Source organism: Heterocephalus glaber, unplaced genomic scaffold (genome assembly GCF_053883595.1).
Source record: "Heterocephalus glaber isolate CG9 unplaced genomic scaffold, H.glaber_assembly_v1.0 deba00000738, whole genome shotgun sequence".
NCBI classification, from domain to species: Eukaryota; Metazoa; Chordata; class Mammalia; order Rodentia; family Bathyergidae; genus Heterocephalus; species Heterocephalus glaber.
In genome coordinates, this window is record NW_028258161.1 from 12,324,193 (window position 1) to 12,340,638 (window position 16,446).

Genomic DNA, 16,446 nt, shown 5'->3' on the forward strand with positions numbered 1-16,446 from the left:
GTGCATTTTAAAAATATCAAAATCTATTTTTTTTGCTTCAATTCTTTTATTGGTACATTTTAGGTATACAATACATTTACATTTATCATTGGGTGCTTGTACCTGTACATGATGGATCTTGGTTCTTATTTTTTTCCCTATTACCTGTGTGCCCTTCACCCCCTCCACCCTTCCGTATTTACATAGACTTCATTTCCATTTTTTTCTTTTCTTATAATTTTTCCTTTCCCTTCTTTCCTTTCCCCATCTCCTCCTACCATCCCTATCCCTTTGAACCTTTTCCTATTTCAAAGTATCAATTATTAGTCATTAATCCTTTTAATCCTTATTTACACTTTGTTTCCCACACCCGAGAAACTATTAGGTATTTACACGTGTGTGTCCTATTTATTTCACTTAAGAGGATGGCATCAATATGCACCCATTTAGCTATAAATGATTTTAGTTTCTCATTCTTTATGGCTGAGTAGTACTCCATTTTATAAAAAACCCACATCTTCTTTATCCAGTTTCCAGTTGATGGGCACCTGGGCTGTTTCCAAGAAAAAATACCAAAATCTGATGCAGCTATTTTTTCTTCATTTCATCAGTTTCTCTGGACCTTATCATTATAAAAACCTCCAAAGTCTCAATTTCCAATTTAGTCTATAATTCACTTGCTTAGATACGCGGCTCTGTTCTGTGCCTTACAAACTTCACAGTATTGCTCCCACCTACATTTCTGACCTCTTCTCTTTGCTTTTTAAATTATAAACCCCATGAAGGAGATAAACTATCTGCTTATTTATTAATACCTATATAGCACCAGGCTCTATGTATGGCCTACACTAAGTTCTCAAGAGAATATTTGAAAAAACAACCCAAGAACTATTTTCCCTATGTCTCTCTGTGATGATTTTCCTAAATCATTTCACTCTACATTTTGCCTTTACCAAGACAAAAATTTAAAAACCTTCAACTCATAAGCATTGTCTCAAAAACTGAAAATTATCCCATAGGAAAGTATGTAATTAGAAATAAGTATATTGTGTGAAGTGCACACAATATTTTAACCTGTAAATAATAAAAGTATTGAGATGCATATATGGGTGTGCATACCTAGATATTTTCCTTCTTGTGACTATTCATTAATTATATTGGAATTCCAGTCTACTTAGTGTTCCTCAGTTGACAGTATTGCAAACGCGGTACACAGGCCCGGAGGAGTCCAGCTCAGGTTCTGCCTAAAGTGGCCTGGGCCCTGTCCTGTGGGTTATCTGACTGGCAAAAGTTCAAGAAGGGGCTCTGTGAGCTACATAATGATTCTAACTGATGGTTTACCTCGGACAGGCACTGTTTATTCCAGCCATCCTATAATTAATAATATAACCCCTTTGACTCTGAGTGTCCTGCTGTAGACAATAAATTACAGTCACCCTAACTATAGCTTCTTAAGTCACCCATTACTGTCAATGCCACACAAGGACCTCACACACACCAAGAGTGGTGTGTGTGTGCGTGTGTGCGTGTGTGCGCGCGCACGTGAAGACGCTGAAGCATACGGACAATTCTCCACCTTTTCTTCATCCAATTCCTTTAAACTCTGTTCTAATTTTGGCTCATTAGAAATATAACTGGCAAAGAATTTTATACTGAATGTGTTCAATTAGCACATACACGCAGTATTTGACATATTTGGTATTTGTAGACCTTTGTGACTTTACATTTGCAATCAATCAGTGTCCCAATCATTTACCATGATCCTTCTCTCTCTCTTTTAATATTTAGATTGTTTAAAAGCCTGGCTACAACTACCAACTACCTGACTCAGCTCACAACTAGAGACAGCATCAAATTTCCCAGCCCACTTAATTTGAAAGCCTGCCAAGATAGGTGAAAGACCTTATAAATATGTAAAGCAGGAAGTTCAAATTACAGTTAAGTAAATCTCCAGTGATTGATGTACTTTTCAAAACAATTAACAAGAAAAGACGAATAAAAAAGAAAAAAGCAGCACGTTTCTAAGACCCCCTTCCCGAAAAGGTCTGCCCCAGTTCAGACTCAAGGATGCACTTTTTAGTGCTGTGTTTATCTTGGATTTGGACCACTTCCTGGAGGCCGGGAGGAGGATCCGAAAGAACTCGGCGCCACAGCCATCTTGTTTGCGAGGCCCAGCGGCAGAGTTGGGAGAATTCCGCCGCTGCGAGGGTCTGGCACAGTTTCGGGGAAGGGGGCTGCCTATTGTTCTTAGTTTAACCACCAAAATCAGGTGTTTTTTTTAACTTTTTGTACAAATGGAGCAGTTGCGATGGCTGACAAATCGTGTATTTTTCCAAGAACCCCGGCTGTTGGAGCTAACGCAGTCTTCCTTCGTGCTTCCCCTTCTCGGCGCGGATGACCGGCTCCGAGGTCCCTTCCCGGCGTCCGAGGCAGCCTCCGCGGCTGGACGCCGACCCTACCCGGCCGCGTCTGCCTCCGGGTCGCAGGCGGGCGTTTCTCGCAGCGCCGCGACGGCCTGCTCAGGACGAACCCCCGCCCTCGGGCCAGGTGCCGCCGCGGCCCGGCCGCGGCCCGGCCCCGGCCCCGGCCCCGACCCCGACCCCGACCCCGGCCCCGGCCCCGACCCCGGCCCCTGCCCCGCGACGACCGGCCATTGTTCGGGCTGCGGCCTGTCGGCCCGGCCGCGCCGAGCGTGCACGCAGCGAAGATGGCACACGCGCGGCCTCTCCCGAGCTGCAGGGCGGGGCGGGGCCGCCGCTGAGCGACACCACGGCGCGGCCAATCGGCGCACGCCTGCTGCCTTCGCAAAGTTGTTAACCCCAGTCTGCTGGCCGCCGCTGCCTCCTCGGCTTTGAGTCTTCGGTGGTTGTTTCTCCGATTTCTCCCCAATCGCCCACAGATCCTGGGGGAAGCCACCCCATTCCGCCGCCGACCATGGGAGAAAGTCTGACTTTTCATCCACCCAGGATTTCCAAGATGTTCGAAGACCCATATGCTGCCTGGAAGCTGTTTCTGCTAGACACGCTAGTCTCCAGCCTATATTGTTACAATTTTCTCTCCAGAACTGGCTTCTCCTTTGCCTGTACTGATGGTAAGTTTGGGATTTGAAACATTTATTGGCACTACGTCTTTGAAGGGGTCACCAGAGGAAAAGAATTTTTCATTGTGTTTCTTCCAACAAAAACCAACCTTGGTATTTATCTTTAGCTTTGATCGCCGCAGGTTCCACCTAATCTTGTCTGGTTAATTTTTACCAAAAGAAAAAAATAGTTTTTTTCATTATTAAAGCTAAATATGTTTAATGTAAATTATAGTCTAATTGCTGTAAACTACAGGGGAACTCAGATATTTCAAGATGGACTTGTTTTGTGCTAGCAGTGTTGGTAATGCTAAATATGTGCATATAGTCTCTTTATAAAAATTACATATTACCTAATTTGTCCAGGACTAAATGATCGGCAGGCAAACTACGGTTGTAGTTTTAAAGAAATAGGCCTATTATGATCCTCCTGATGGATCGCTTGAATACAGACTACAGAAAAGCTGCCCTTGGTAGAATGAAGGTGGAGATTGACATAGCTGGGTCTATATTAAGTTAGGGCTGTTACTAAATAGTGGTTCTTTTATTTGCTGATCAGATCTAAACTTGGAGTCTGTTATTTATTTCTTTGAAGCTCTTCATTCGCTAATCTTTGCAGAGCTCGCTTGGTTTTTCTTCAAAAAAGGGTAGATTTGGGAGACATTTTGTAATTTTGGGCATTTCTCTAATTTTTTTTTTTTCTTTTTGCACACGGTGGGAGATCTTTTTTGTTTTGCATTGATCTGTGTTGGTGGCGCTGTAGTGCTCCTAACAATTTATGTCAGTTTCACTGGAAGAAAAAAAAGAGGTGGGGCAAGATTTTTATCTATTATCTTATCCTTTTATTTTCTTAAAGAAAGTTTAATTTGGCCAGTGGAAATATTCCATTTGGGGGCCGAGATGTCTTCTGTGAACTGTGAACTGGGGTGAGAGCAGACATGTCGTCACACCAGTCCGGGGAGCAGCAGGGGCGGGCATGCAGTTTGCAGTTGTGTTTTATCAGATCTAATTTATTACCGCCGGATCTGATGCTTCAGGGATAAGCTGTTGGTTTATCCTCCCTCCTCAGTGACATTTGGATTTCTTAAAATTACAGAATCGTGGGTGTTCGTGTCTTTGCGGTGTAGCAAAACGTTTGAGTTTTAGTTCCCTTAACATTGTAAAAGTTGAATTTCATTTTGATCCTGGGATTTCTCAAATAACTATTCTGAGTCTCTGCTGAAGATTTCCTAGTAGCTTGTCGTGTACTTATGCCTACATTATTGTTACATTTTCAAATGATATTTCGGTTGAATTTACATGTAGGCTTGTTTTTTAAAAAAAGAGCAAATATTGTGTAATAGGATAATCTTTTAAGAATATGTGCCAACTACTTTAACTTTAAAAATATTAATGTTTACTTATCTGAATGCAACATTGTATCTTTTCCATCTTTGTTCCTGTTGAGTTATCTGATCAGCGAATGTGGGATTTAGGCCCAAAGCCTCCCAAGAACAAAAATGTGTTCTGATATGACATAGATTTTACTGCTCTCTGTAAACGTTTTAGTTGTTTATGAATATACCAAGTATGTCTCTAGTTCAAAAAGAAAGTGGGAGGAATCAGTAATTATACCTTGAACATATTATTTTGCCAGATAAAATAAAAACAACTGAAATAGTAGCCTAGATCACCTTTTCCATAAGATTGAACAGATTATTTCTTTAGAGTGAACATTTCAGGAGTTATTGTCTTTATTCCCTTTGAAATATGTAATGCTATTTTCATTAATCATTTAATAGTTTAAAGTAAAAGAATGTGTGAATGTGTGGAAATGACTAGAAATAGTATTTCCTACAATCTGGGTATCTTTCTTTCCTTGAACTTCAAAAATAATTATGCATTATGCTATATTTTATTTCTACTATACTATAAAGACTTGAAAATGTTCACCAGAACATTTTATCTCTTTGTAAAGTGTAAATGCTGCTTCAATGAACTACTGCAGGTATAAATCCATTATCTAACCTTGTTGTGGTGAGTTTAGTTCTCTGAAGTTGATCTACTGAATAAAATATACTTTCCCACACATTATTGCTAAAATATTCTGCTATTCAGAGTGGTGGCATTTTTCATTTTATTTAACCTCTGAAAGCTGAAAATATTTCTATAATGCAGCCCCCTTTTTAAAAACAAACTGATGATATGAAGTCCATATGTAGCTATGCTCTTTGTTCCCTACATCATTGACTATTACATCATTGATTATGAAGTAACCATTAGAGTTAAATCTTCACTTGTCAAAATCAACCATCGACATTTATATTAAAGATTATTTTTCTATATGTGACCCTTACATCATTTTGTAAGTAAAGATGTTTAAATGTATGAGGCAAAGCAAACCCGTATTTTATATTATTCTCCATTTAAAAAATCCACCTTGTGCTTCATTTTAGCTCTTCTTTCGACATTCTTTCTAAATTGGTAACATTTTATAGACATTTAGTTCATGAGTTTGGTGTGATTGTGATTAGAATCACAATAACAAACTATGTCTTTAATTATTTAAAAACCTTTATTAAATTTAGTGTAGAGAGAACTAACTCAATTTTTCGTGATAGCAGTTGCTAGACCGTGGACAATAAAAAATTGTTTTAAAAACCTGAAACGTTATTTCAGTCAACAGTCATGCCCATATTTCTTTCTTGCACAGTATTTTATCAAAGATAGTAGCAAGTAGCAAAATTGGCTATATTAAAACGTCATATTGTTTCTTTCCTGCTGCCCCTCCCTCTGGTAGAGGGAGGGTTAATGAGTAGTGAAATCGCAGAAAAAAACAGGTTGCAGAGAGAAGAAAGAAATGATGCCAAAGACATGGGGAATCTTTAAATCAAAATCTAGGTAATAAACCTCAGAAAAATGAACTTTAAATCATGGTGCTTGATCAATACTAGAAATAAACTGAAAATTGTGTGAAGACGATGTAATGAACCAATAGGATTTCTTAATGTATTAAAGTGTATTTAGCAGTGCTGAGAAATTTCAGGTTAGTGAAACCCGTTAGGTAATAGTAATGGTGGGATGAAGTAACAAAGGGAGGGAACATTTGGAGACATTAAGATGACCTAATATGAAAGGTTGAAAATATTACCCAGGACCAATCTAACCTTAGCTTGGAATGAACTTTTCCAGAAGAAGGAAATATCACGACATATTTTACCCTTTGAAACCAAATTCAATATAGATCTGAAATTGTATATGCTTCCAGTTTTACTTCTCAGCTCTTTCCTGGATGTATTGCAGCTTTCCATGAGACTACGCAGACAGGCTACTTACTGTACATGGTTTTGCAAAAAGAGGAAAATACACAAAATGGGTGTTGTGCTATGACTTTGTTTTTGATCTTTCCAAAGTGATTCTCAAATGGAGAATCTAAAGGGAAAGTAAAGCAGAGATAATGATTTAATTCTGGAAAAGAGAAAAGCATGTCTTATGCTTAATTTATTCAACATTTATTTTTATCTGGGGACTGTTTGTTATGCATCTATCACTCCTTAATCTTTTGTGTGCTGTTAGAAAATGCTGGTCAGAGTGTTTAAAAAAAATAAAGTTTTGTTTGTTTGTTTTTGCCACACTGGTAATTGAATCCTTTGCACTGAGCTACATTCCCAGCCCTTTTATTTGAGACAGGGACTGGCTAAATTGCCAAATCGCACAGTCTGGGCTTAAATTTGTGATCCTCCGCCTCAGCCTCCCAGAGTGAGGGATTATAGGCCTGTGTCCCCATGACTGGCTTTAAAGATACTCTAAGATCTTAGGCACATGGGGTACCCACCTGGGAGTGAAGGCCAAGTAAGATTTTTGGAGGAAAAATTGTTTTAAATTTAAATCAGTTGATAGAGGCTTTGACATGTCCTTCCACTGAAAGAATATTATTTAGGCACCAAATATTTACAGCCTGGGGGAGAGGGGGAGGGGGGTAGCACTCTTGTTTTAGTCTTAGCCCACATAGATGCTGCATAGTTATCTGATGCAAAGTGAGACATAAAACATTGGCTTATTTGCTCAAGAAGAGAAATTCCATGCACATTCTGGCAGTAGGAGTATGGGGCGTGTCTCTGTGAGGTCCATTTGATGAGAACTTTTCAATATTTATTTATTGAGATGCTGGGGATCAAACCCAGAATCTTGCACATGCTGAACATGTGCTGTGTCCTTGCGTTGCACCCCCAGGCCCATAAATTTAAACAAAACAGCAAGGCATGGTGGCCCATGCCTGTAGTCTCAGCCACTTGGGAGGCTGCTGAGGCAGGATCATCCCAACCGTGAGGGCAGCCTGGGTAACTTAGCAAGATCCCGTCTCCAAGATGGGCTGGGGATGTAGCTCAGTGGCGCCACGCCTGTCCAGCAAGCACAAGGTCCTGAGTTCAATCTCTGGTACAGGAGGTGAGGTGGGGTGGGGTGGGGTGGGGTGGGGTGGGGTGGGGTGTAGCTCAGGGGTAGAACCTTTGCCTACCCGGTGTGAGGTCCTGAGTTCAGTTCCTACTACAACAAAAGCAAAAGCAAAGCAACGAAAAATTGTGTTTGAGCTTTATTTTATACATTTTGTTCACCTTGCCATGAAATAAACATCAAAGAAAATATAAACTGTGGAGATAAGGTAGGGAAATACGGTTAGTATTGAAGGATTATATTAGAACTAAAATATTTATTTTTATTTAAAAAAATCTGTAAGTTCTATATGTTACAATAGAAATTTTAAAAATATTTTAATTTATGAAGTTAGCATATTAGACATTTAGCCGATGGTTTATTAAACATATCAGGTAGTGAGCAAAAAAAGAAAGACTAATGTTATTTCTATACAAATGAATTGGCAGTAAAGGCACTATTTATTAAGGATTCTCAATATATGGCTTAAAATGGCCTCAGGAATAAAGTCCCAAATTATTTTGTTAAATCAGTCCATAGCAGCTCAATGTCATATCATTTATTTTGCTTTCATATAAACATACAACCCTACTAAGAAGTGGTGTAAAAAAATAACATTTATTGTTTCAACTAAATTAGTATCGGGAGGCAAGCCAGTTGTAGGTTCGGTGAACCAAACTCAGTAGCTCAACAATACTGCGAAGGTTCTATCCATTTACCTCGTCATAATGTCAGGTATATCTTCCCTCATAGTCAAAAGATGGCTGCTGCAGCTCCCGAGCAGGTATTTTCATATCACAATTTTCAAAATTAGAGTTTCTCTTATTTATCTTTTATAGTAGAAGAAATGCCTCCCAGGAACTTTGAGCTTATTGGCTAGCTTCATAAGACATGCTCACACCTGAATCAGTTACTGACAGGGAGACTGAAATTACCTTGATGAGTTTGGCTAGAGCAGAGTGCTAGAAGGGTATAAACACCTGCTGGTGTCTCGTTCATATTCAATCTGGTTGGCTCTTGTTTGCTTTGTATAAACTTTAACTGCTTTCTGTAAACATTCTTGAGTGATAAAAAAGTTCCTATCTATTTTTGTAGGGACCAGTCACAGGTGAGCTAATTTAAAAAGCAACAACACCATCTAATTAGAGCTTACTGTGTTCCGGTCTGCAGTCTAAATGTCACATCTGCTCCTTCAGCCTCCTTTAATCCTCACACAAATTTAGGGCATAGAATAATTAGTAGATCCATTTTCCAGATGAGGAACTAGGGATAGAGAAATTGACACACCTGAAATTTGGCCAGCATTCCACCGAAAATGAAAAAGCTGGAGTTTGAACATGGGAAGTGTGAAATCAGGCCTTGTGTATTGCTCCTCTTCTCTGTCACACCAGGTGTTTGGAAATTTGTATTCTGTAAATTGACATATTTTAAGTGCACTGTGTAGCATTAGTATTGCATCCTCTAGTGCATTTATTCATTATTTTATAAATCTAATAATCTCATAGACTGAGGAAGGGTCCTCCTAATTAGTTGTATAGATCTGGATTTTTTCTATGTTGACTTTGCCTCAAGGTACGTTTGTATATCTCTTCTCAGGAACATCTCATGAAATTCTTTCCGAAGTTGAATGCAAACAACTTATAAAGATCTGAAATTGAATTTAAAATCATCCAAAGTCTAGCGGTTCAGCGAGGTCTTGTTGGAGTAGGTGAACTCATGATTTATAACATTAGATCGAAATAAAGTGTACGAGGGCAGTGTTTTGTACCAAAAAGCTTCAGAATCGATCAGCTTGCGGAGATGCGGAGCCTTTGCCCTCTGAACTATTTTTAGGGCTTTACTGTACTCTAGATGAGTGGATCCCTAACTTTGGTGCCCCCCCAAATCACCGGGAGGGCTGATTAAAACCCAGATCGCTGGGCCGCGGGGACCCCAAGAGTTTTGGTTGAAAGGTCTGAGAAGCTGCATTTCTGGGGAGTCCAGGGCCCACGTCTGAGAGGGGTTTGAGCCACGATGAGTATTTCGACTGCGAAATAAGGGCTGCCAACTTGCAAGGTTATCATTTAAACTTGGCGGCGCCAGTGAGCAGATAGTATTGCTGCAGTACACGGGATGCTCAGAATAGTCATTGGCAGGGTGAAGGCAGGGCGAACGTTTGAGGAGGACTCTTATGTTTCCGCATGTATATCACGTTCGAGATTTATTTGCCCGCAATTCCTACATGTTCCCGTTTTTAACTGAAAACAAAAAAAGTAGCGACAGAGGGGAGTCTGGACCGACCATCTTTGGTCTGGAATGCTGCTTGGTTCTAGAACCTTTTTCTTGCTCTAGTAAATTTGTTAAATTGAAAATAATTAAAACAAAATAGTCTACATTACCGGTTATTTTTAAAATCAGGTAAGTATACAGTTTTGTTCAGCTCAATAGCAAGTCCCTCCAAAGAGGTCTTTGGTATTGGCGTCATTTTGCTGGTTTTTTTCTCAAGCTTTCACCCCACCGGCAACTGGCTCCGTTCTCGAACAGGACACAGCTCGGTGAGACCGTTAGAGGCAGGTGGCCTGCAGTGACCTATCATTAGCTCTGACCCTCGGGCCCCAGCCACAATCCACTGCACACCCTGCATCCTGCGTGACAGGTCACAGCCTCGGGCTGGAAAACACTAGCTCGAGAGGCCTTTTCCAAGAGCTTGAGTTGCTTGGCTGCTCCATTATTAAGCTGTGAGACTTAAGACATTCGTAGTTCTGATGGGCTTTGCTCATTTTGAAGGAAATGAATTGCTAGCGTGGTGGGGCAGGGGAACACCAGCCAGTACATTCAAAGTCCTCTCCTCAGAGGCCAACAGAACCTTGCAGCTGAGCTCCCAGAGCACTGGAGTTCTTGGCAAGACGCTGGTTTGTAGGACTTCAGAGATCTGAGTAGGAAGTGTGGGGTGGCGGGCTAGCCCAAAAAGGTCATCCCACACTTCCACTTCCTTACTAATAGATGCAGATCATTTTAAATGGCCTAAAACTCCAGAACGGTGTCGCTCCGTCACAGTAGTCACTTGCCACATGTGGCTATGTGTATTTACATTTTTATACTTAAATTGGAATTCATCTAAAATTTAAAGTTCACTTTCTCAGTCACACTCTACATTTCAAGTGGTCCATAGCTTCACCTGGCTCGTGGCTTCCGAGGAACATCATACAAAACATTTCCATGACTGTGAAGCCCCACTGTGCGGCCTGGTCCTTGGGTCCTGGTAGACTTATCCTCCGCCTGTTTGCACCTGTGTATCCTTAGGGTGCCGGGGATTGAGCCATGGGCCTCCTGCATGAGCTGCAGCCCTCTGCAGCTCTGTGAGAAATCACCGGAAACTTAAAACTAAAATGCCTGCTCCCCCACACCCACCCCAGGAGAACTGATTTAATTGGTGTGGGTGGGATCCAGGCCTAAGTGTGGAGCCAAGATTGAGAACTGCTAAGTATACAAACATGCCAGTGGCTTCTGGATGGCAGTAACCTGACAGTGTGGGGAGAAGGTTCGAGTGGACTCGAGTTGCTGCTTCTCATCTCCATTTTTCAGAAGCTCGGTCCATCTCCTAAGCAGCAGGGAGGGCCAATCCTAAACACAGAGCAGCTAGCTGGACAGTGAGCCCAGTTCTGCGGAGTGAAGCATAGGTTGACTGCCTAGAAACCACAAACTTTAACTGGAAGGAAGCAATCTCTTTCACTGTAAGCTATTCATTCCCCTTAAGAAGAGTTTGTATAGGCCAGGGATTTAGCTGAGTGGTTTTGTCACCTGCTGTGCAAGCGCAAGGACCCAAGTTCGAACCCCGGTACCAGAAAAAAAAAAAAAAGTTTGTATAGTGAGGGCCCACTCTGAAGTTAACGTTTTAAAAAATATAATATAAAATGGATTAAGGTAATTCTTTAGGTTTTAAATCTAGTTTCCAAATCTTATCATATCTATAAATATTTAAAATTTTAGAAATCATAGTCCTTTAAATTATATGTGTGCTCATTTATAGCATTACTTAATTAAACACCCTCCTGACTTTTATACTGAATTTGCAAATCTTCTACATGTAAGTCCTTTTTTAGTACTTAGGAAATGTTTTCAAGAAGTTAAGAAGAATCTTACCTATGTCAGATTTAACTTCTAAATATGGTGATTCTTAAGTTCTCTTTAATATTTCAAAACCACACACTTGTAGGAGTTCTATGTATAAGCCCGGTAGGTTGACCTCTTACTCTAGTAGGTCAAATGTTCTTAAATAGTACAATTACATTTTTTTTTAAGTACAATTACATTTTTAGAAAGTACTTACTGTGCTTCCTACTGTACATTCTAAGTCTTAGTTAAACAAGTTGGCAGTTAAAATATGCCAACTTGTTAAGGGAATAATTACCTCCTCCCAAACAATGTTAGCTGTTGCTTCCAAAGTGAATTTTTTGGTTTGCTTTCCTATTTCATTGAGGTTTTGGTTGGAACACAACTAGATCCAATGATCTGGCTTTCCAGCCAGAAAATGGAGATGGAGAAAACAAAGAGAGAGAGGTGGAAAGGTTGAAAGTCCGCGACAGAGTTCAGTAAACATGGACACTGGGCAGCAGGGGGCAGCAGGCGGCACCAAAAGGTTGAAAGAAAGAAGATTTGCTTCTGTGACATTTCTTGACAACTTAGGAGATCACATTGATAAAGAAACATATTAATAGCAGTATTCTTTTCCCAAAAAGAAAGAGAAATTAACAGAGAAAAGAAAAATAACAGCTGCTCTGTTAGGATAGCTAATGGTGGAATGGCAATGCTACTTACTTGGGAGCATGGAAATAGACAGTTGCCTATGTATCACTTCACTTCAAATGACTAGGAACTCAAGAGTTTGAGACAATGCACATTTTAATTGGAAAACACACCTTTATACGATTCTAAGATTTTGCCCCCCCAATCCCCCTTCTGCAGGTCTCACTGGGAATTGAACACAGGGAGTGCTGAACTGAATCCTTACCCTTCCTCCCCCCTTTTTTTTTTTTGGTACCAGGGATCGAACTCTGACCTTGCGCTTTTGAGGTAGGTGGTGGAATCACTGAGCTAAATTCCCAGCCCCTTAACCCCTTTTTAAAAAGTTTATTTTGAGACACGGCCTCATTAAGTCGCCTCAGCTGGCCTTGAATTTACCACCCTGTCTCAGCCTCACAGAGGGCTGAGTTTTGGGTGCCACCACGCCCAGCCCTTGCCTTGTTCTAAGTACACTGATTTCAGCTATGTAGCCCTAGAGGGACTAGTGAGAAAGGAAACGGGAAAATAAAATTGTGGTTAAGTAATGAATTAAAAGTTTACTATACGTTTTATTTTACATACCAGACATTAAATTGCAGGGGGCTCTGATGAAGAAATTGGACATTAAATGGAAAATTTTTTGTAATTTCTAAATTCAAAATTATACCAAGTTGAATGGAACTTTTTTTCCTGGTAGAATGTGCTGCTCTGGCTTTTCCGGTGTTTGAGTGGTTAGTGATGTGCCAAGTGGAGAAGTGGAAGTTTCCATGCAGTTTCTTTTTTAAACTCTGAAATTTGCCACTGCAAACTGTGCTAATCCCATCCTGCTTGAAATCTCTCTGCCTCACACCCTCCCTCCCTCCCTCCCTCCCTCTGAGGATGGCCTCCTTCATGATTCCCTGCATGACCATTACACATAATTCGAAGGTTGGGTTACTGTACCGACCGTCCTTTGTGTACTTCTTTCTGTTCCCATAGTTCACCTTGTCAGAGAGGATTTTTTTCCATGTATATTGATAGACTTTGTACTTGTCACTTTAAATGAGCCAATAAATTGATAGTCAACTACACCGTGCTTATTAAATACTGATTTTCAGTTTTCTTAAGGAAAATCTAAAACAGTTAAGTTTTAGGCTTAAGCTAATTAATGTGAAAATTGGCTCATCAATGTCATGACAAGAGATGAAAGTAAATTAGTTTGGAAATTTATGAAACATTACCAAAATATTTTATTTCAATAAGTAACTTTTTAATTGTGGGAGTACAAAGATATTAAATTATAACTTTCAAATCAGGGTGTAAAAAAGGATATATGCACCTGTACCCTGGTTGTGTTTACAGAAACTAAAATGTAAGGGCAATAACATCTTTTCTTTTGTATCTCCCATGATTCATAATACAATGGGGCCCGAGAAGCAAACCAAGATTAGGAAAACTTATAACTATATGAAACATAATCAGGTGTTTTGATGTCCATTTAAACAGACTTTCCCCATGTTCATCACACTTCTCAAATTGTTAAACTAGTTACAGTATGACTATCATTGTTATTGTCTGGTATTTTTCTCAGTGCCTAACAAATAATATTGTGTTAATTACTTTCTAAATGTAGTATATCAAAATCCCTTGCACTTTTCTAGGGAGAATATCAACTAATTGCAGATCTTTTATTTCCAGACAATTATTTTGATCCTTTTGGCGTTAGCCTTTATTTTGAAGTTTGTGTCTTTTCATGTGATTGCAAACCCTTATTTTACAATTTTAATGATGTACTTGCAAGCTATCTGGATCCCTCAAATCACATTTGACCACACTTAAGGCAAAGCTACTTACTACCCATCTTGTAGGAACCTTTTTGAGGGGCAAGGGGTGTAGCTTAATGGTAGAGTGGTCCTTGGCATGCCACACAGACCCTGGGCTCCATCCCAGCACCTACACAAAACCAAACCAAGTGTTGTTTAATGAAGTGTCATGTTACTAATCACTAATAAACTTTGGCTCAGTCATTGAAATTACTATCCTTAGCAGAGCGCTCAGGCCTTTCGTTTTTTGCTCTTAAGACTTTTCGGAAGTGCATCCTATGCTTTGTGAACATACTGCATAGTCAAAAAGATACTAAAGGCATAATTTCTTTAGAAATTACACATCTCAAAATAAATGATCTGTTCTTAAATTTTTATATTAAAAGACCTCAGGTGGCTGGCAGTGGCACCCACCTGTAATACCAGCTACTCAGGAGGCTGAGGCATGAGGATGCTAAGTTCCAGGCCAGCCCGGGCAATATTGTCTCAAAGACAATCAATCAATCAACCAATCAATCAATTAAATTTAAATTTAAATTTAAAAAAGGGCTGGGGATGTACTCAGTGCTCCATGGATTAAAATCCATGCTACTAAAAACAAAAAAATTCTTAATTTATTCCCATTTTTTCCTATCAAGTATAGGAAAGTGGAGATGACCATAAAATTGGAGAATTGTATGTTGGGACACATGGGAGAGGCAGGCTCAGGAAGTCTAAGACTCACATTGTAAGTTGCTTGATGCAGAGCCAGGACTGGAATACGCATCTTCCACAGTAAGATGTCATGACTAACTGTGATAGAGGCCAAGTCAGCCCAGCGTGGGCCAAGTTTTCACTTACTGATAACTCAATTATAAAATTCTCACATGGCTTAGAAAACTTTTTGCTTCTTAAAAATAGTCTTTAAAACCAACCTGAAGAGGAAGTACTAATTATAAAATTAGATGCTTTTCCTTACACTTAAATTCTTTTTGTCTTTTTTTCCCACTGAGAATTAAGGAAAGAGAATTTTAAGAAAGCCTGTTACAGAGAGTCCAGTTCAAAGCTAATACTGAAGAGCCATTGCTTTTCAAGTAGAATGTAAACATCTAATTCTTTGAAAAAACATGGATATTGAAACAACTCAAAAAAAAAAAAAAAACCAAGGGAAAGAGAGTTAAGACAGAAGGTGGGAAATTAGATCCTGGAAAGGCACACACTGGTGGCCCCCCAAAGCTTGATGTAAAGAAGTGTGTGTGTGTGTGTGTGTGTGTGTGTGTGTGTGTACTAGTATTTTTGTGAATGGAAGGAGAAAGGATAAGGCTTGAAAAAGTTTTCAAGAAGGAACACTTTTGCAGGGAAAGTAGCTCCGGGTAGAGCCCTTGTGTAGCACTCACAGGTGCTACTGGTTCAGTGGGGGGTACTTTTTTAGTAAAGTTGGTTGGTTTTTGTAAAGTCTTTGTTTTGGGTGGTTTTCTTTTCCCTCAAGGGAAAAAAGGACTAAGCAGCTAGTGTAAGCCCAGTGTAGCCCCTATGTTAACATGAAGGAATTAATTAGAATCTGGAGAAGCCTGCTCAGGGGCAACTGACTTTCTTAAAACTACTCAGTCTTTCTTTAAGAAAAATGCTCAGCTTTTTGTGAACTATTAATAATAATATCAATACTAGCTTATTCTTACTGAAATTTTACTATAATGACAGCCATTTAAGATCTCTTAAAAGATTTATAGGGATTAAATAATACATGGAAAGCATCCAGCTCAAAGTAAGATTGCAGTAAGTTTGGTTACATAGATTGTTTCTTTTCCAAACAAATGTTTGGAGAGATGCATTCTATTTGTGTTACAGAGGAGGAAGCTAAAGCTTATAGAAGTTGAGAAATTTAGTCAAATTGTCAGTGCTGGAAAAGAGTTGAGATTCCTACCCAAATCATATCTGACTCTAGAGCCAGAACTTTTAGCCACTACATTACACTATGTCTTTTAGCAATTGGATTTCTTAAGACACCTACATGTTATTTGCTAGCAACCTTTATGCTACTTTTAAAATAGGGAAAATTAACTAGGTGTGGTGGCACATGCCTGTAATCTCAGTACTCAGGAGGCTGAGGCAGGAGGATTGCCACAAGTGCAAGACCAGCCTGGGCTACATAGTGAGACTCTGTCTCAAAAAACAAAGAAAGGGTTAGGGGAGAATTAGTGAGCAGAGAAAATTCAGGAAAAAAACTTAAAAAAATTTTTTTTTTCTATTCTAAATTGGGTAATGATAAGGAAGAAACTTCAATTTTCATTAAAAAAATTTTTGTTAGTAAAAATACTGGTGAATCTATCACAAAATAAAGGCATATTTATCATAGATTTCCTAAACTTTACTTTGTGCTGGACATTTCAAAAGTACATTGAAGAAATATGACAAAATAAATTAGGAGATGTGGGG

General features: G+C 39.5%; 1 protein-coding gene across 1 annotated transcript in view; it reads left to right on the forward strand.

Annotated features, from left to right (window-relative positions):
• Positions 1-2,780: 2,780 nt before the first annotated feature.
• Epc1 (enhancer of polycomb 1) overlaps positions 2,781-16,446 on the forward strand; it is a 97,042-nt gene continuing 83,376 nt past the window's right edge. The window contains exon 1 of the mRNA XM_087206992.1: positions 2,781-3,070. Within this exon, the coding sequence (XP_087063118.1) occupies positions 3,068-3,070 (3 nt within the window). The 5' untranslated portion in view covers positions 2,781-3,067. The remainder of the gene's footprint in view (positions 3,071-16,446) is intronic.